Source organism: Hyaena hyaena, unplaced genomic scaffold (assembly GCF_003009895.1).
Source record: "Hyaena hyaena isolate Hyena2069 unplaced genomic scaffold, ASM300989v1 scaffold_147, whole genome shotgun sequence".
In the NCBI taxonomy this organism is placed as follows: domain Eukaryota; kingdom Metazoa; phylum Chordata; class Mammalia; order Carnivora; family Hyaenidae; genus Hyaena; species Hyaena hyaena.
In genome coordinates, this window is record NW_024080779.1 from 1,467,040 (window position 1) to 1,487,408 (window position 20,369).

The following is a 20,369-nucleotide window of genomic DNA, read 5'->3' on the forward strand; positions in this document are numbered from 1 at the left end:
AGAGTAAGAGAAATTCACTAGCCAGCAAGTCAGGGAACAGAAGACCTATTTCTGCCTCCTAAAGGTCCAAGTGGAGAAAGTGAAAGGAGACCATCAAAGGCAATTTGGAGTTAACTCCTAGGTATATGACAATTTTGTGGGGACTCTGCTGGTTCTCCTGAGCTTTGTCAATGCATGATTGAAATTAGTTCACTTTGTGTCTTTCTAACAACTGGCTTTGGTTTTTATAGCGCAAGCTTCTTGTTTTCTTTTTGCAGGCATTTTCTGTTCAAGCATGGATCTGGTTCCTCAGCCCTCTTCAGCGCAGCCAGTCAAAACTACCCTCTGACGTCCAATACTGTGTACTCACCCCCTCCCAGGCCACTTCCTCGAAGCACCTTTTCCAGACCTGCCTTTACCTTTAACAAACCTTACAGGTGCTGCAACTGGAAGTGCACGGCCTTGAGCGCCACTGCAATCACAGTGACTTTGGCCTTGTTACTCGCCTATGTGATTGGTAAGCCTTTTTTTCCATGCCTCTTTTCTTCTTAATCAAAGTCTTGTTTGCTTGTGGTGGAGGTGAGGGAGGAGGTTCTCTCTCAACTCTGGGACCTAAAATTTGAACCAAGGCTTAGTATTATAAATAACAAATGGATTTCTAATGAGGTTGGTTTTTTTTTTTTTTTTTCACTTCCTAACCTTAAATACTGCTGAGGAGAGTAAGGAATGCTTCTTGAGAAGAAATATTTATACTATGAATGCAGTCTTATTGATTGCAATTACTGTAGTTAACCATTTTCCCTTCAATTAAAAGGTTGTTATGGTTTTCTCATTAGAAGTCATAAGTACCAATCTACAATAGCTTCTTAAATTATAGTTAAACAATAAAACTGCTACCAGATTTTCAGGTAGCAATTTCATTAAAGTAGTAGTTATTTGGAAGCTATCACAAAATCCAGCACATAATTTTTTCCCAAGAATTCAGTTTTACACTGGGATTTAAAAAATGTATTCTTCTTTTTCACAAGGTAGATAGGTTGCAGAATTGTATGGATGCTGTGTTTGGGGAGGTAAAGGAGAAAACAGTCATGAGGCACTCTTTCCGCATTTAAGAAAAATATTGTTCAGGGACTCACCCTGATTAAAGTCATCCTCACTTGATAGCAAATTGTATTGATTTTTCTGGATGGCATTTTATTTTGACTGAACATTAATTTCCTTGCTCGAGTGGTTCTGCAGTCTAAAATGTAAATTACCTTAAGAAACATGTACTTTGTGGAAGCCCTATTCCTAGAATGAATAGAATATCATGGTGGGAAAAAATTCTATCCAGGTATGGCGCTAGTCTTTTCAGGTTTAACCCGGTTTCCTAATGGAAGCTGAATTACCCATGAAGGTACAATGACTATGATTCTGCAAAGTAGATTAAAATAGCTTTAGACTTTCTTAAAATTATAAATAATAAGGGGAGTTTGGTTTATTTAGATTTATTCAAAATGTGAACAGTAAGAAAGTTCACAGAACTGGTTTTATAGGAGTCACAGAACAGAGGATGTTAAGTAAATAGATTTATTTTGTAGGGAAGTCACTGATAATGTCAACAGGATAGGAACGTGGCCTATATTGATGTTCATGATTATCTTTTATGTTTTTATCGTACAATCTGAATATATTTGAACAGTGCTTCTATTGAATGTGGATAATATTACCTATAATATCAAAAATGTGTCTTTTATCTCAGACATTTTAGTATGACCCAACATGTATATTTATTTGCTTTTTAATAACCTGTAATGAGGAATAATGCTGAAGGAATGAAGCTAGGGGATGAAAAAGTAATGTAATACAAGCATGATTTTAATATGAAATCATTCAAAACAAGGAGTAATTTGAGAAGCCTAAATACATTAGAGGCCTTTTTAAATGTTCTTGTTCAATTATGAGACAGACTCTTATGGATTATCTTCTATTAATGTTTACTATAGAGAGATAATTTTTTAGATCTAAGATTTAACCCTGGTGTAAACAAATCCAGATAATAGCAAACTCCTTAATAATAGGTTTATATGGTGTTCAAACCTATGTTTCCATTTAAATTTATTATGATAGCCACTCTTGTATCAAAAGTTGTATTATATACTCTGAGACTTGTTTAATTAGCTTATATATTTGTTCATTTCATAAATGAAAATAGAAAATTTCAGCCATTGCTGAAACCTTTTAGGGCCTCCATTTCCTCATCTGATAAATGGGCCTAAAATAGTACCCATAGCATAGAGTTGTTACAAGAATTAAGTGACTTAATATAATAGAAGAAGTTGGAATAGTACCCAAAACATAGTATGTATACTATAAATGTTAAATACTACTATTATTGTTGTTATCATCATTCTCTTTATAAGTGTTATTTGCTATTTTTTAAAGTTTTTATTTAATTATTTTGAGAGAGAGAGGCTATCCCAAGCAGACTGCGCACAGTCAGCACAGAGCCTGATGTGGGGATTGATCTCACAAAGTGTGAGATCGTGACCTGAGCTGAAACCAAGAGTTGGACACTTAACCAACTGAGCCACCCAGGTGCCCCTATTAAAATTCGGTGGTTCCTAGAGGTAACCATTTTGTTCGTGGCTATATCCCAGCATTAAGATCAGTGCCTGGTACAAAGGAATCCTATCAATAAAATTGGGCGACAAAAATGACTAATGCTAAGCATTTTACTTGTATTAGCCCATGTAACTCTCACAGCAATCCTTAAGGGCATGTCTCAGTATTGTATATAGTTTAGAAGTGAGCAAACTAAGGCACAGCAAGCATAAGAGGTCGCATAGAGGTCATATTGAGATTAAGAGGTCACGTCGCGAGAAAGTGGGGGTCCTGAGCTTTAAGCCAGAGTGGACTGATCCCAGAGCACATACTCCTCTTTGGCACTAGGCTTTGCTGCCCCTCCAACACTTCAGTAAACTTTAGCTCACCGACTTCTTGGTCTAGCAAAGAAATCCACCAATTTTGTTCTTGTTAAATTACAAAATTAAACTATTTTACCTGGTCATCCATTGCAACAGTGTGTGCAACTAAGCTTTGTTGATTGGGGAGAGATATCTGTTGAAATCATTTATAGTGAGCTTTTTTAGATGTAGAAATATCAGGCTAAGTGCTAGCCCCGTGGGTTGAATTGATTCAAAATGAGATGTTAATGGCAAACACCGTAACTTTTTTCCGAGTTCTGTCATCAACTGGACATTACGCGACTTTGGATGGGTCAATTAAAATCTCTTCCTCGATTTACCCTGTCTCTGCCGTATTGCGAGCCACCTCAGGAGGGTATGGTAAGAATTCCTCAACAGGCATGCAGGTGAAAGATGCCACTTAAGAACTGTAACATACAAGATGATTTCTCAATGGCTTTTCTGTGGTCGAAGTAAAAAAAAGTATTACATTTCAAAATATGAAACTATTTCACTCTCAACTCTTGCTGAGTCTGTAAGAGTCATCCTTTCTTTTCAATCCCCCTTTGCAGTTGCTGTATAACCGGAGTAAAATATTACACTGAAACTATTTACTGCTTCTGTTTCCCGTGCAAATTCCTTTCTGCTATTTCATTTTCCTCTATTATCCATTATACATAACCTTTAGATACTAATGGCTGTATGCTGTGCTGCCCTCAGTCCACTGGGGGAAATCATATCGATATCAATGGGACATCAGTAGACGTTCTGTGCATTACGGCTGTGTAAGTGGTCATTGGAAAATTGTGGAAATTCAGCACATGAAAAGTCAGAGCTAGGTGGTTTAGGCAACCAGCACCATCCCCACATCTACCCACTATGTCTTTTGGGTCAGCAGGAGAGTAATTCCTTTAAATAAGTTTTGAGGTCATAAAATCTGGTGAAGGGAGGCATGGAAGGGTACTGATTATATGAAGATATCATGGAGTGGCTATTGTCATCACTTCCCATAAATCTGTAATATTTTCCATGTGAATCAAAAAATATGTCCTTATGCTTCATCCTCTCTGATATTTTGGCATCAGTGATGTATCAGTGCCAGTCAGAAGCACATTTGCTTGAATTTACAAATAAGCCATATGAAATAGTAGTCAGGAAGACAGATGACCATATGCAAGGCATCAAGAGAAGGCGAGGTTAAGGTACTTCATCAATGGTTGTGAAGGGCACAGACGCAGCTTCTCTGGTAATCTTTGATGTGTTGAGCAAGTTTCTCCACAGTCAGCACTTTCTAGAAGAGGCAGTAGAAACTCACAAGAATACATTGTGCCTGGGGTCAGGTGGGCTGCTGCTTTGAATGAGTAGGGGAGTAGGGATTTCCAGCTCTCAAAACCAGTATCATTAGTTAATGACATTGATGTTCCTTTTCCTCTGCCATGAAATTGGAAGTGATTCCTACCACCTTCAGGGTATGTAGGTAGTGTCCAAACTCTATAGATGAAATAATTTAAGTGCATAATTCTCCTTGTCATGACATACTATATAGAGCCTGCATGTAGAAAGTTTACCAGAATGGATATTAATATAGAAGTAGGGTTGGGGCGCCTGGGCGGCTCTGTCGGTTAAGCATCTGAATTCAGCTCAAGACACGATCTCACAGTTCGTGGGTTTGAACCCCACTTCGGGCTCTGTGATTACAGCTAGCTCAGAGCCTGGAGCCTGTCTTTGGATTCTGTATCTCCCTCTCTCTCTGACCCTCCTCTGCTCACGCTGTCTCTCTCTCTCAAAAATAAATTTAAAAAAACATTAAAAACATATAGAATTAGGGGAAAGAGAAAATTGAGCCCAGTTCCTCTGATCAGAAGTTTAGGGATGAAGATATTCAAGAGGGCAAAGGGCTTACTTCACTTTGCTGTCTGCACCAAAATTGAGTGACATTGATTTTAGTGCTTTCTGGTGCCTCCTTTTTATGGATCCAAATTGCCCTGCTTTCTGGGGCTATTATTACAGGGGAGTGAGAAAATGCTGGAAGTGATAGAATGAGAGGAGGAGAATGTGTTCATTTTGTCTTCTTCTCAAAGAAACTGTAAATACCTTACAATAAATGCGGTGAAGAAATGAAACAGAATCTGGCAAATTTTGATTTCAGAAAATTCAAGAACTTAGATTTTCTTTTAGTATAAAAAATAGAAATGGAGGGTTTCCCCCATTAAATCTAAACACACAAAGCCCCTTCACACAGTTTACTAACTATATACAAATACACTTAGCAAAAGCCAGTTTCTTTCACTTTCTAGCAACTTTATTAATGCCTCTGTGCCTCAGGTTCCTCATCCATAAAATGGGAATGTTGATAATACCTTCCCCATGAATTTTCTTTTTAATTAAAAGAAATGAAGCATGTAAAACACCTAGGACATTGCCTAACAGATCTAAATCAAGACTAATGGTTATTATCAGTTGAACAGGATTATTATTAGGATTATTAATTTGAGCCAAGGTAGGCATAACGAGCATGTAATTTATCCTAACATGAACCACTCTTATTTCCCTTCTTGCCAAAGTCATCTGAAACCAATTTTTTTCCCCAGAACTAGCATGTTTGTTTCACAGGAACCCTTTAATGGGTTTGTCGTTTCCTTCTGCCTGCCTGGTCTAAACTATCTGTAATGTTGCTATATGTTACCAATTTCCCTTTTCCTTGGTGTTTTGACCCTTCATATGGTTTTGTATTTCTATGTGGAGGCCGTATCTGGGTTGAAACACATTTTCATTAAAATACATTATAGCTTATAACATTCAAGAAATGACTCAGCATATAATGCTAAAAAGCATTTTACTTTATCCTTATGGACCATTATCAATCCTTTTGGTGTCGTATTTAATGCTTATTACTACTTCCAGTTCACTCTCGTGGACCCATTCATGATAATGATGGCAGTTTCTACATTAGCATTGACTTTGCCTCCTACCCATGAATCTACTAACTTTCTAGCAATCTCTCTAAGAAGCAGTGTGGGAAATGGTGGTATAACTTCAGTCTAATTATAAATCTGCCATCCATGCATTTATCAGAACTCTTCTTTAAAAAAGATTTATGTTTTCATCTGACATCACCTTTTGGTGTAATATTTTCTGTAAGCTTTATCTCCACTATGTTAAGTGACACTTTTACCTATCATAAATAAAAGTATAAGTTCAGTCCAAATCAAATGTACTAAAATGACAGGAAGAACCTGCATCACATATAACTAATTTGCAGAACTACGGTTAGCACTGATTGCTCAAAATGAAAGCATTTTTGTGAAAGGCAAATATTTCTCTTATTTTTTCTTGGAACTCTAGCACGCTATGGATTTAAAACATAGAGTAAGACAGATAATTTCTTGGGTGAATGAGTAGTGAGTCCTAAACATATGCCTTGCATCAACAGATTATTTTGTTAAAACAGTAAAAGAGAAGTACCTGGTTAGCTCAGTCGGTAGAGCATGTGACTCTTGATCTCGGGGTTGTGGGTTTGAGCCTCACACTGGGTACAGAGATTACTTAAAAATAAAATCTTTAAAAAAACAAGGATATTATTTTGTTGTCTCAAGGAGAGGCAGTCACCCTACTAAATACTTCCTATATAGCACTTTTTAGCCTAGGTAGAGAAATTAAAATGAGACTTTGTAAAATAGATAAAGATCCACTAGAAGGCATAATAAAAGAGGACTGGACAAGCGTGCCCGTAATTTTGGAGCTTTGCATGCTTAAGAAATTTTAGAATAGCGGGGCGCCTGGGTGGCTTAGTCGGTTAAGTGTCCGACTTTCGCTTAGGTCATGATCTCGCAGTTCGTGGGTTCGGGCCCCGCGTCGGGCTTTGTGCTGACTGCCAGCTCAGAGCCTGGAGCCTGTTTCAGTCTGTGACTCCCTCTCTCTCTGACCTTCCCCTGCTCACGCTGTCTCTCTCTCTCTCCTAGAAATAAATAAAACATTAAAAAAAAAAAAGAAATTTTAGAATAGCAAGAATCAATCTTGCAAATTATGAAAAAAAATCTCAAGAAACCTCTGATTTCAAAGTAAATTCTATTGCCTAAAGGAAATTTCACTCTTGTTTAACTTAGTTTCTCTTCATCCAAATTATATATATATATAATATATATATATTATGTGAATATTTTTAGACCCACATTGCATAAGTCGTTAAGCTATACTTACTCTGAAGTGAATAAGCTAAATTAGAGCAATGGCTTTGAAACAGATGGCTGGTTAACCCATTTTAGACTTCAGAAATATGGCTGAATTTTCCTATAGAACAGCTAGCATGTGGAAGGCCAAGTCTCAGCCACAGAACATCCGATTCATCACAGTCAAAACTAAGAGGTGGCCTCTTACAGGGTGGAGACACATTCATATGGAGCTTAACAATATTCTCCTTATAGAGCAGTGAAAAAGCACAATATGTTTGATTAAATACAAGTGTATTGGAAAACCTAAGGAGGCACAAATGGAGAATATGGGAGGGTAGCAGGAAATGAAGGTAGTCAGCAGGAGCAGATCATGAGAGGCATTTTAAGCCATGTTAAGGTACTTGTAATTTATTCTAAGAGCAAATGGGGTGTTTTTATGGTTTTTCATTAAAGCAGGAAAATTATTTGCTCAGATTTCCATTTAGAGAAATCACCCTAATGGCAATATGGAAGTTGGAATTGGCAGGCAGGACGATGGGGGTTGCGAAATCGAAATGATGAAGACAAATTAGGAGACTATCGTAGTAATCCAGGCGAGTGAGAGTGAGGGCATAGTCTTCTGGGGACAGAGAAGGGGACGTTGGAGTCCGGAAGTATTTAAAGGATAAAACACACTTGACTTAGTGACTGTTTACCTGAGGCGGGAGACAGAAGAGTCGTTCGGCTTCCAGACTGGGTAGGTGGTGATGCTGTTTATCCACGATAGAGTGTTAAAAGAAAGAAAGGGGTTTAAGAGTGAAAACAGACGTACTGGTCAGGATACCTCATATGTGATGAGATATCTGGTACTGAACATTTAGAGGTGCCTAAACGTGAGGACACCAAAATCAGGGGTGTTGTAGAACAAGGAACAAAAACATGAAGGCCAGAACTCTGGGGAACACTAATCCTCAAAAGGCCAAGCACCCAGGATCTGGTAGGCAGACTGTGGAGTAGCCACTAAAGAGGCTGGAGGAAAGCTCAAATGATGGTGAAAAAACAGTGCTCCTCCCTGTGTGGTCTGGGGACCACCAGGGACCCCAAGACTGGTTGGAGGGCCCACAAAGGAAAACTGTGTTTCCAACAGCATGAAGATAGTATTTATTTCTCTTTTTCACTATAATTCTCTCATGAGGAAACTGGAGTTTTCCAGAGGCCACATGATATGTGCAGTCACAAGAGACTGCTTATAGAAGCAGGCGGGAGAATCCTGTTCTCTTCTATGAAGACAGACATTAGATTCTTAAAGATGGAAAACAAGGCCACACTTCTTAGTCATTTTTGTGAGTTTGTAAAATATAGTTATTTACCAGAAGATGATGTTATTTATGTTAAAATGTAATGGTTTGTTGTTACTATTCAGTAAATGAAGAAATACATACCTGTAAAAAGTTATCGGTCAGTTTCTAATACAGTAAGTATTGATTAGATATAACCTACATGAAGCAAGTCTCTTTAGTGTCCTGAGTAATTTTTAAGGGCATATAAAGAGGTTCTGAGACTAAAATATTTGTAAAGGGCTGATGTAGGGAGACTAAATACCTAACGTTTCAAGAAGAGCAATTAAGTGAAATCAGGACAATTTATTGTTCACAGCAGGGTAGTAGAGGCTTGCAGGTGAAGTACAGCAGAGGGACAAAGGGATAAGGATTGAAGTTCTCAGCCAAAGGATCTAACTTAGGAGGAAAGAAAACTAGGAGATGGAAGCTAATAGCACCCTAAACAAGAGATGGGTCCAGATGTCTACATATCTTGATGGTGTTGTGGGGTAATTATGAATGTGAGTAAGCTTAATAGCTAAGATAAGATGATCGGAGGGTAGTGCATCAGAATTTTTTTATTTCAGATGCACAAAAATGAGGAAAAATGTGATTCCCTAAATGTTTTAGAACACAAAATGTTAGTTCCCCTATATATTTTAAACAAGTTAAGAAACATATAGGAGAGGGGCACCCAGGTGGCTCAGTCATTTAAGCATCCCACTTCAGCTCACGTCACAATCTCACAGCTCATGAGTTTGAGCTCCACGTAGGGCTCTATGCTGACAGCTCGGAGCCTGGAGCCTGCTTCGGATTCTGTGTCTCCCTCTCTCTCTGCCCCTCCATTGCTCATGCTCTGTCTCTCATTTGTTTTCTCTCAAAAATAAACATTAAAAAATTTTTCTAAAAACAAACATATATGAGGAACTCCTTCCAGATGAAGTTTGCTCAGGGGAGGCTAGATTCTTGGCTAGATGTAATCTCACAAGGTCCCTGGGTAGATTCATATGCCCACCAAAGTATGAATAGTGTTTATTTCTTAAATAAGTTTATTTATTTATTTTGAGAGAGAGAGAGAGAGAGCAGGGGAGGCACAGAAAGAAAAGGAGAGGGAGAGAATCCCAAGCAACCTCCACACTGTCAGCATAGAGCCTGATATGGGGCTTGAACTCACTAACTGTGAGATCATGACTTGAGCCGAAACCAAGAGTCAGACACTTAACCAGCCGAGCCACCGGAATAGTGTTTAAGTAAGAGCACTATATTAGAGCTTAAATAAGAGTTTAAATAAGAGCACTGCATTATATTAGATGCCCCAGGATAGGCGAGACATATGTGGAATTCTAGATCACAGTATAGAGCTCCTTTCTTGGGGTTTTTATTGATCTCTGTCGGATAAAAATGAGCAAATTAAGAGGATCCAAGATGACACACTGTAATTTTCCGCTGATCAAAACTTCATCATAGTATTGCCAATCTAGTCAAATGTAGACCTAATATAACACATTATGGATACCTTTTAGAGTGATTGCTTACCATGAGAATTTCTTTTTTTTTTTTTTATTTTTTAATGTTTTATTTATTTTAGAGAGAGAGAGAGGCAGTGTGAGCAGGGGAGGGTCAGAGAGAGAGGGAAGACACAGAATCAGAAGCAGGCTCCAGGCTCTGAGCTAGCTGTCAGCACAGAGCCCGACGCGGGGGCTTGAACCCACGAACCATGAGATTATGACCTGAAACGAAGTCAGATGCTTAACCAACTGAGCCACCCAGGCACCCTGAGAATTTCTAAGGAAGGGCCTCACAAATGTCTGATTATCAGGTTGAATTGGAAATAGGGGATCCTTAACTGGAAGAAAAGACATAGGATATGTGCTTTGTAAAAAAAAAAAAAAAAAAAAAAAAAAAGCAACTCTTGATTCCATTTCTTTTATATTAAAAGAATTTTGTCCTCTAATCAAACGATTAGGAAACCGAAGGCTATCATAATGTGCATAGAACATTGGAAGACGTTGTTGAACTCTTAACTAAACTAGTTGTAGCTGTGGCTAAAACTGAATCTAAATGTGATTTTGATAGCAAGCAATCTATGCTGTTCATTTTTTTTTTTTTTTGAGAGAGGAGAGAGAGACAGTGCAAATGGGGGAGGGGCAGAGAGAGAGGAAGACACAGAATCTGAAGCAGGGTCTAGGCTCTGAGCTGTCAGCACAGAGCCAGAAGCGGGATTCGGACCCAAGAACGACAAGATCATGACGTCAGCCAAAGTCGGACACTTACGTGACTGAGCCACCCAGACACCCCCAAATCTGTGCTATTCTACCATATAGTACAGAAGAGACAGAGGTTTCACCAAATCAACCAGCCCTATTGTTTATGTTGTAGACAACTTAATTTCAACTTTCACTTTTGCCCTTTGTTCACTGAAGGAAGTATTTATTATAATTAAACATAAATTTTAAATATGGCACATAGTAATACCGCATAGTGTCCTTTTTGTCTATCATATCTCCAGATACTGTGCAGAACTAATAAAATTATGGAGTTAAATGAAAATAATATTAGAGCTGGTAGATACAAGATTTTGGATTTTCCTCATAACAAGCAACCAAGCTGATTCTAGTTGTACAGTGCATGAAAGAGGTACTAGCTGTCAAGAAATTAGGCTCAAGTGGGGCACCTGGGTGGGTCAGTCAGTTGAGTATCCAACTTAGGCTCAGGTCAGAGTCTCGCACTTTGTGAGTTCAAACCCTGCATCAGTCTTGCTGCTGTCAGTGCAGAGCCCACTCTAGAGCTTCCCCCCCCCCCCCCCCACTCATGGCCTCTCTCTTTCAAAGATAAAACATTAAAACAAAACCCAGAAAATAGGCACAAGTATACTGTGTTACGAAAGAAAGTGGAAACTTTTGAAATGGAGCGGTTTTGTTAAAGATCATGGGCTACCTCCAGACATAGAATCCAGACGAATCCAAATTTCTGAAGTTACCAAATCATTCAGTGGTTTCCCCACCACCTAGCAGAGACCCAAGAAGTTTTTACTATCATTGACCTTGGTGGTAAATCTGTCCTCAGTCCATCCATAAGTAGTTAAATGGTCAGATGAATTTTGAACCTAGGTGAACTATTTGTTTTTTTGGAAGTGAAAAGTTTTATGCCAGTGGTAAAATGTAAAGCACTGCACCTGCTCAGTGAGACTCCAGGCTATAATAGTATGTGCTCAAAGATTATCATACAGGTTATTGCAGAGATAGCACTAGTTAAGATTTACCCACATAGAAGGCCGTGGGAGTATTTGAAAGCCAGCTGGTACAAATAGAACCTTTATTTGTCATGCCTAAAACACAGCCTGTTCAAGACTGAATAAAAACCCAAACAAAACATTAGTATCTTTGGTTTCTGTTCCTGTCTGCTGCTTATTTTTAGTTTGGCTTTCCTGACCAAATTCTGCCCTTGGATTAACTGACATAACTTTTCACGCTGATAGGCACCAGTCTAATCTTTTCAATTGGTGAAGTATAAAATGTCGACATAGGAACCCATTAATGGGAGGAAGGAAGCTAATTTTTAAAAATAGGAGATTCAAGGGGGCAACATACTTCCCCCCAAAAGTGAGAAAAGTAGTCTAGAGTCCAGTGATAGGTATGTCTTTTGGCCCAAACAAAACAGAATGGTTAGTATACATAGCCAACTGGTGAATATAGTCTCATTTTTGTAGGAAATTATTGTGCATCTGTCTTTTGTGATTTCAGTAGGTAGAAAAGAAACAAAAATATTTAGACTTCACAATGACTATCTCAGAAGCCTTCCTGCTAATGAGGCCAAGGTCATAAGCTCAGTCACCTTTTCCATCTTTTAGCTCTGTTCTGTTTCATTACCAAAGCCTACATTCTCAGTCTGTTTCGTTCCATCCCCCAAATCAGGAACCTAGTTTTGCCTTTTACTCCCTGATGAAACCTGAACTCAGAAATGAGTCTGATGACCTCGGCAGGTTTTTCTTGAACACATAGAATTCATTAAATGCTGTCAACTAATTTAAAAACATGTCTGGAGGTCTTACATAAAATCTTTGGTTTACATGAAATTGCTAGTCTTTCTTGAAAAATAGAAAGATCTGACATACTGAAGTCCCCATTCACCCATTTGCCCACACATTATTGATATTTATGTACCAGGCACTATTCTATCTAGTCTTTTGCCTGGCAAAAAATAGTATGGCTGCCATCGACTAGAGCTATGTAGGGACTCCTCCTAAAAGGACCATGAACTCTCCAGTCCATCAGAGTACCCATCCTGCCCTCTTCACCATTTTGTATTACCTGCCTTCTGGGTAGGTGTTTAAGCTTGCAACCCATATAATAAGATAATTCACACTGAAGTAAAAATGGCTCTGACAAAGAAAATGTATAATATCTCCCTAACATTATTTGCATTTTAACAGAGACAACAGGGTTGGAAGCCAAGAATGGCAAATCCCTGACATTAATGTCATCACTTCCCTGTCCCAGACCCATAGAAGATAAAAGTAATCAAATGCAACAAACATTCTTTCCTGCCGAGTCTGGGTTCTGTAGTCAAACTTTACTCAGAAGTTGAAATATATTTGCCATCATGACTTTGACGTAAAGAAATGAGATACTCATTGTGAATTTATTATTAGAGGTGTAGGAGGAAGAAATATGTAGGGCAGGAAAAGACACTTGAAAACACAACACAGTCACCCTATTAGTAAATCTGGCCCTGTTCACAATTACACATGATAGCCCTAACATGGCCAACTATCTCATATGTACATAGGATTGAACATAAAGAACACTGGGCAGGTAAAATTATAATACATTCCCACTATGAGAGATTCATTTCAAATGAATTTCCTATCAATAGTGGGTACACAACGTTCAAGGGCGTGTGTGTGTGTGTGTATAATATGAATATAAGAATAGATATTAATAGTGAGTTCTGAGTTTCTGTAGAATAATAGTGGTCCCTGAAATCTAAATCTATACCCTTCATCCTCCAAAAAGAAATGCAAATCAACAGATAGAGCAAATAAAACCGCACAGAAGCCAGTTCAATTGTATATGTGGGACACAGAGAGTTATACACACTTCAAATGGCATATAAGTAGAAAAATAAACACCCACAAGGAGCAGAGCTAGGTTCATAGCCCACACCAGAGCCCAGAATCAAGACTAAATAGAAAAGAGGATATGAGTGCTGAAGCCTAGCGATGGCAGAATTAATAAAAAATAAAACTCCTGGGGTGCCTGGGAGGCTCGGTCGGTTAAGCTTCCCACTTTGGCGCAGGTCCTGATCTCACTGTCTGTGGGTTCGAGCCCTGCATCAGGCTCTGTACTGACAGCTCAGAGCCTTGAGCCTGCTTCGGATTTTTTCTCCCTCTCTCTCTACCCCTCCTGTACTTATTCTCTCTCCCTGTGTGTGTGTGTGTGTGTGTGTGTGTGTGTGTGTGTGTTTCTGTCTCTGTCTCAAAAATAAATAAACATTAAAATAAAATAAAATTCCAATTAACAAGAAGTCCCACATTTGGTCAACAGGTAATGAGAACCGATCTCAGACCTGGCATTTGAGAACACTGGCTACTAAAAATTGAAAGAAATGTGCTTTGAAGCATACAGAACTAGAGTTGGTAACTTGGAAAGCCCAATTCCTGAAGGTGTGGGGAAACTAACTTGGAAAGAATATCCCCTGGAGGCTTGTTGGTTAAGGGAAAGAAGAAAGCAAAGGGTAGACTTTCAGGATCCTGTAGAAATAAAAGTGAATCACAGAATTAAGGGATGTACCAAACCCCCTATCCGAAAGGCATTCATGGATTTTTTTAAATTGCATTTTAATAAGAACTAAGGAACATATAAGTAACCTGGTAAGTCACCCAAATTCCTGACTCCTAATACAGCTGTTCTTGCTGACCGAGGAAAATGTTCCAGAATGAACATAAAAAGGCAGTTTGGGTATAGAAAACCGTTTTAAACATGTCAGAATTCAGGGAATACTGTACCCACAAGCCATACCAGATTTGAAATCAGCAAACTTTTTCTGTGAAGGATCAGATAGTAAATATTTTAAGCTTTGCAGGCCATTACAGTCTCTGTCACAAGCATTCAACTTATAAACAAAAGCAGCCATAGGCAAGATGTAAATGAACGAGTTTGACAATGTTCCAGTAAAATTTTATCGAGAATTGAAATCTGAATTTGATAGAATTTTCACATGTCCTGAACTATTGTTTTTCTTTTGATTTTTTTCAGCTATTAAAAATGCAAAAGCTTCCATATAACACCCAGTGCTCATCCTCACAAGTGCCCTCATCCATGCCAACTTGACAATAAACTATTTAAAAAATAATAAAAAATAAAAAAAATTTAAAAACACACACACAGACACACAAAATCAAATAAATGATGCTAGATCCTAAAAAAATAATGCAAAAGCTGTTCTTAGCTCGTGGGCCATACAAAACAATCAGTGCGCCAGACGAAGTTAAGGGTAATAGTGTGTTGACTTATGATTTAGACAACAAGCTTTATCCAACTAAGAGATGATGAGGAGGTCTTTGGCAAAAGAACTGCTGGTGAAAATTAGATCTACTTAATTGTGGACTTAAAATTATAACAAAGGTGGGGACAAAGATGGAAAAATAGGTAAATATTACATATTTTTATAAAGTCATAATAAGTCAGCTAGAACAGAGAAGAAATGGGAAAAGTAAAATAAGTCATTGACTGTCAACTGTCACATAGAGAGTTAAAGAATATAATTTCAAGCTGTCAAACCAAGTATTAGAAGATAAAGCAAGCAGAAGGGGAATAAGGGCATTATAAAAGGTAATAGCATAGGGGTGCTTGGTTGGCCCAGTCAGTTAAGCATCGACTTCTTTGGTTTCAGCTCAGGTCATCATCTCATGGTTCATGAGTTCAATCCCTATATTGGGCTCTGTGGCGATGGCATGGAACCTGCTTGGGATTCTCTCTCCCTCTCTTTCTGCCCCTCCCCAGCACGCACTCTCTCTCTCTCTCTCTCTCAAAATAAATACATAAACTTTAAAAAAAGATAATAACATAAACATAATCAGAACAAAAAATATAAGCCTTCTTAAATACTAAATTTTTAAAAAGCAAAGAAAACAAACTACACAAAGAAATTCAATAAAATTAACATAATACTGTATAACATAAATAATAGAGTTGTGTCATATTGATAAATGTAAATGGTTTTAACTTACATATTACAAGGAAAAGATTTTCAAAATAGGTCACAAAGTAAAACCTAATTCTATGCAGTTTAGAAGAGACACAACTGAAGCAAAAGAAGTAAGAAATGGCCCAAAATTAAATAATTTATCAGGCAAATGGAAGCAGTAAGAAACCAAGGCTTAGGGGCACCTGGGTGGCTCAGTCGGTTAAGTGTCCAACTTTGGCTCAGGTCATGATCTTAGCAGTTCATGGGTTCGAGCCCTGCATCAGGCTCTGTGCTAACAGCTCAGAGCCTGGAGTCTGCTTCAGACTCTGTGTTTCCCTCTTACTCTGCCCCTCCCCCACTCACGCTCTTTCTCTCTCTCTCAAAAATAAAACATTAAAATAAGTTTTTTTAAAAAAAGAAACCAAGACTTGTAATCTTCACATCAGGCAAAGTAGAACTTAGGCCAAAACCTGAGAAACACAACAAAAAGAATACTCAGTGAGATACAATGACTATCTATGTACAAATAACCCAACAAGTGCCTTTATAAAGCAGAAACTACAAGAGATACACAGAGAAGTAAACAAAAAGAACTAGTAATAGGAAATTATAACCTACCACTCTTGGGCCACATTGATAAATATTTAGTAAATATATGGAAGACCTAAAAAAGCCAAATCTGTAAGATCTTATGGCCATGTATTGAACTGAACATCCGCATAGAGAGTCTACTTTCCTCACAAGTAGAATACTCACAGAATATTCACAAAATTTGATCTTATATTAGGTCACAATAGGAATTTCTGCAAACTTCATAAAGTAGAAATAATAGAGATATTCCCAGATCATGGTGAAATGAAACTAGAAATTAATAACAAAATTTTAAAAACAGAAAAGCCTCTTTACTTGGAAAATTTTGTAGTTTTCAAAAACTCTTGTGTAAAAGGGGAAATAAAATCTAAAATTACGAAATCCCTAAGAAATAATGATGAACACGCCACGTGTCAAAATTTATGGGATACAATTAAGCCATTTATAAGAGGAAAGTTCATATCAGTAAAAATGAAAATAAAGCTTAAAAAGCGATAAAATAAACTAAAGAAAGCACAAGAAAGGAAATAATAAAGATGAAGCACAAATTAATGGGGTAGAAAACAGAAAAATAATAGAAAAATAAAGCATTGTTAAAAAAATCAATAAGCAGAGCACAAGTGAATTTAAATCAAGATAGAGAATATAGTCAGTGATATTGGAATACTGTTGTGTGAGGACAGATGGCAGCCAGACTTGTGAGTGTAGCAGAGAGAGGCTAAATCACTATGTTGAACATGTGAAACTAACGTGACATTGCATCAACTATACTCAAAAAATTTTCTTTCAAAAGAAGTAGGAGAAAACATACAAAATAAGAAATGAGAGGACTTAATCATTGAAACAGAGGAAATTTTTTAAAAATATGATAAGGGTCTTTAAAAAATAAAATAAGAGATACCTGGCTGGCTCAGAAAGTAGAGCATACAACTCTTGATCTCAGGGTCATGAGTCCAAGCCCCATGTTGGGCATGGAGCCTAATTAAAAATAAAATAAAATAGGGGTGCCTGGGTGGCATCCGACTCTTGATTTTGGCTCAGATCATGGTACATCCTGGTCTCACAGTTCATGCGTTTGAGCCCCGCATTAGGCTCTGCACTGACAGCAAGGAGCCTGCTTGTGATTCTCTCTCTCCCTCCCCTGCTCATGCTCGCTGGCTCGCTCTCTCTCAAATAAATAAACATTTAAAAGCATAAAATAAAATGGCAAGTGGCTACTGTGCATGTTCTTTACAGGGGTCCTGTGCGACTTTCTGTATCTACCATCAACAGGGTGAAAGAGCCCGTGTCCCTATGGACCCACCACCAGATTGTGTGGCAAACTTTTGAATCTTTGTCAATGAAACAGGTTAAAAGGTTATCTCAGCATAGTTTTATTTTGTATTATGAATGAAGCTGAATATCTTTTCATATTTAAACATATGAAAAGTTGTTTTTTTTAATGTTTTATTTATTTCTAGGAGAGAGAGAGAGAGAGACAGCGTGAGCAGGGGAGGGGCAGAGAGAGGGAGTCACAGACTGAAACAGGCTCCAGGCTCCGAGCTGGCAGTCAGCACAGAGCCCGACGCGGGAGCCCGACCCACAAACCGCGAGATCGTGACCCAAGCGAAAGTCGGATGCTTAACCGACTAAGCCACCCAGGCACCCCAGCATATGAAAAGTTTTTGTGAACTGTATCCAGTTCATGTCTTTGTCCATTTTTCTATTTGAGATTTTTTTTTTTTTGGTCTTCTTTGTCTCGAATTTTAAGACTTCTTTACGTAATAGAAAGATTCGCCCTTTTGAATACATAACGGTATAACCTTAGAAAGACATATTTTAAGGACAAAATAACACAGACTTTGAATTTCCTTTAGTGGGTTTAGTCCTGGTAGTGGTCTTAGTGCAGTAATTCTAATACTTTTGTGCATCTTGTACGATAAACAAATGAGTAAACATTGATGTTATTGAGAACAGGGTTCGCTGGGTGAAAAAGGAAATAAAAATATGGAATGAGAAGAACTCTGCTATGTTGAATTAGTATTAGGGATGTAAATATGAACTCATTCTTATAAAAATATGCATATAGACATATATACGTGTGTGTATAAACATGTGCGTATATATACATCTACATGTATGTGTATACACACACATACACACATGTTAACAAAGCAGGCAATAAAATCTAAACGTTTTGTTCTATGTATATGTATCCTTGCTCTGTCCCCTTAAAGGATTTAAAAACAGTGACATCTCGGGGCACTTGGTGGGCTCAATTTCGGCTCAGGTCATGATCTCTCACTTTGTGCTTTGTGGGATCAGGCCCTGGGCTGTCAACGTTGATCCTGCTTGGGATCCTCTCTCTCCCTCTCTCTCTGGCCCTCCCCCACTCATGCTCACTTGCTCTCTCTCTCAAAATAAATAAATAAACTTAAAAAAAATGACACCTCAGTAGTAATGAGTATATCTTACCCAAACTTAGGTTTCTTAAATACATTTTCTATTAAAAGCTTTTTGACCAAACGATTGTTTCTAGGCCTGTGGCAGAGAGAGGAGGTGCAAGATATGTCTGAAACATACTGTGCTTTAAAGAAAGATATGTCAAAATGACACAGAGACCAATTTGAAGGGGTTCCCACTGGCCAATCTTGAGCTTCAAAAAGAACAATGATGGTCATGGATTAAGCATTGAACAACAACAACAAAAGATTCTGTGAGTCTATAGTGATACTAAAAAATAAGTGGGCACTTAATTTCTAGAAATAGATATGGTTTGTATTTGAAATCACATAGGTCCCTTTATGCATAGTCATAATACCCTTCAAATTAGGTATTGTTATTTTTAGTTTATATATGAGGGAACTGACACTCAGAGAGGTCAGACTGTTTGCCCCAAACCACATAGTGAGTTAGTGGAAGAGCCATCACTCTTCAGATCTAACTTCTCAAAAAGAGCCTCTGCCCTCACTTATTAAACTAAATGGCCTCTAAAAATGAGCTCATGTTATAAGTAATGCTTTATAGTCTACTTTGTGAATATATTTATTACTTAATATTTTTCTACAACATTATTTTAATGGCAACGTTATCCTCTATCACATAGACAACAGTTAGTGATTTAATCTATCCCTGTTTGCTGGACATTTAAATACTTCTCAGTATTTTGCTAATATATGCAACATTATGTTAAACATGGTTGTTTTCATATCTATTCAGATCCTTTTCTTCATATAAATTTTTAAACATGGAATTGCTGGATCAAAATGTCTAAAAACATTTCCAACACTTTAAATGATTATTACCAATTTGTCCAAATGTTTTATGACAAATTATACTTTAGCAGTAGTATGCAAGAGTACTCATTTCCCTAAACCCTTGAAAACTTCTGATATCATCGTTTATAAAAAAAAAAGTAAAGGAAAAAAAGCCATTTTGATTGGCAAAATTATATTTCAGTATTTTAGCTTACATTTTCAAATTAACACTAGGGTTGAACATTTTAAAATGTCACTGCTAACTTGCATTTCTTCTTTTATGAATTGCCAATTGGTGCCTTTTGCCCATGTTTCTACTAGAGAGTTCAGCTGATATTTATTGATTTATAAAAATGTTTGTATATTAAAGATTTTAACATAAATGACTTATCTCAATAATGAACAAAAAAGAAACAAAATTACAATTTTAAGCCACAAGGAAAAGATTTAATAACTGAGACTGCCATATTCTTTTCCCATATTTCCTGATATTTTGGCAAGGCATTTCAGGATATATTAAGAAAACTCATAGGCCCATTTTCAGGGGTTATATGACGTTCCACAAGCTTCCCGTAGTCTACCTGTTCTTTAAAGCAAAATGTGATTCTATTTCAAAGATAGAAAGTAAGACTTTGAACGAAAAAAGTCTTCAGGCTTCACACAGATGCTAAGAAGGTTGGGATGAAAAAGATAAGAGGTTGTAAAACTAATAGAAAATATATAGCATATGTATGATTCAGTTACATGTGATCCAGGAATCCAATAAAGTAAAGTGTCTGGATAAAAAAAATGACTCTACCTAAGATGGACAGACAAAAGTAGTTTCAATGATCAGACTGGGCAAAGAGCAGAGTTTTCCTTTCTGCAAAAATAGCTGGTTAGCATGAAAGTTTAACTTACAACTTTGGCCTCATTAGCCCAATATTCCAGCTAAATTACTTCAGTACTGAATGGCATTGG

At 37.5% G+C, this 20,369-nt stretch overlaps 1 protein-coding gene and 1 non-coding gene across 4 annotated transcripts in view; both read left to right on the forward strand.

The window, feature by feature from the left end:
- The window catches only part of TENM1 (teneurin transmembrane protein 1), a 560,608-nt gene that overhangs the window by 242,075 nt on the left and 298,164 nt on the right, over nucleotides 1-20,369 (forward strand). For all 3 annotated transcript variants that reach the window (XM_039238819.1, XM_039238821.1, XM_039238820.1), the window contains exon 5: nucleotides 258-496. In XM_039238819.1, the coding sequence (XP_039094750.1) occupies nucleotides 258-496 (239 nt within the window). The remainder of the gene's footprint in view (nucleotides 1-257; nucleotides 497-20,369) is intronic.
- TRNAK-CUU lies at nucleotides 6,388-6,460 on the forward strand. The gene has a single exon. It is a non-coding gene; the product is annotated as a tRNA-Lys (tRNA).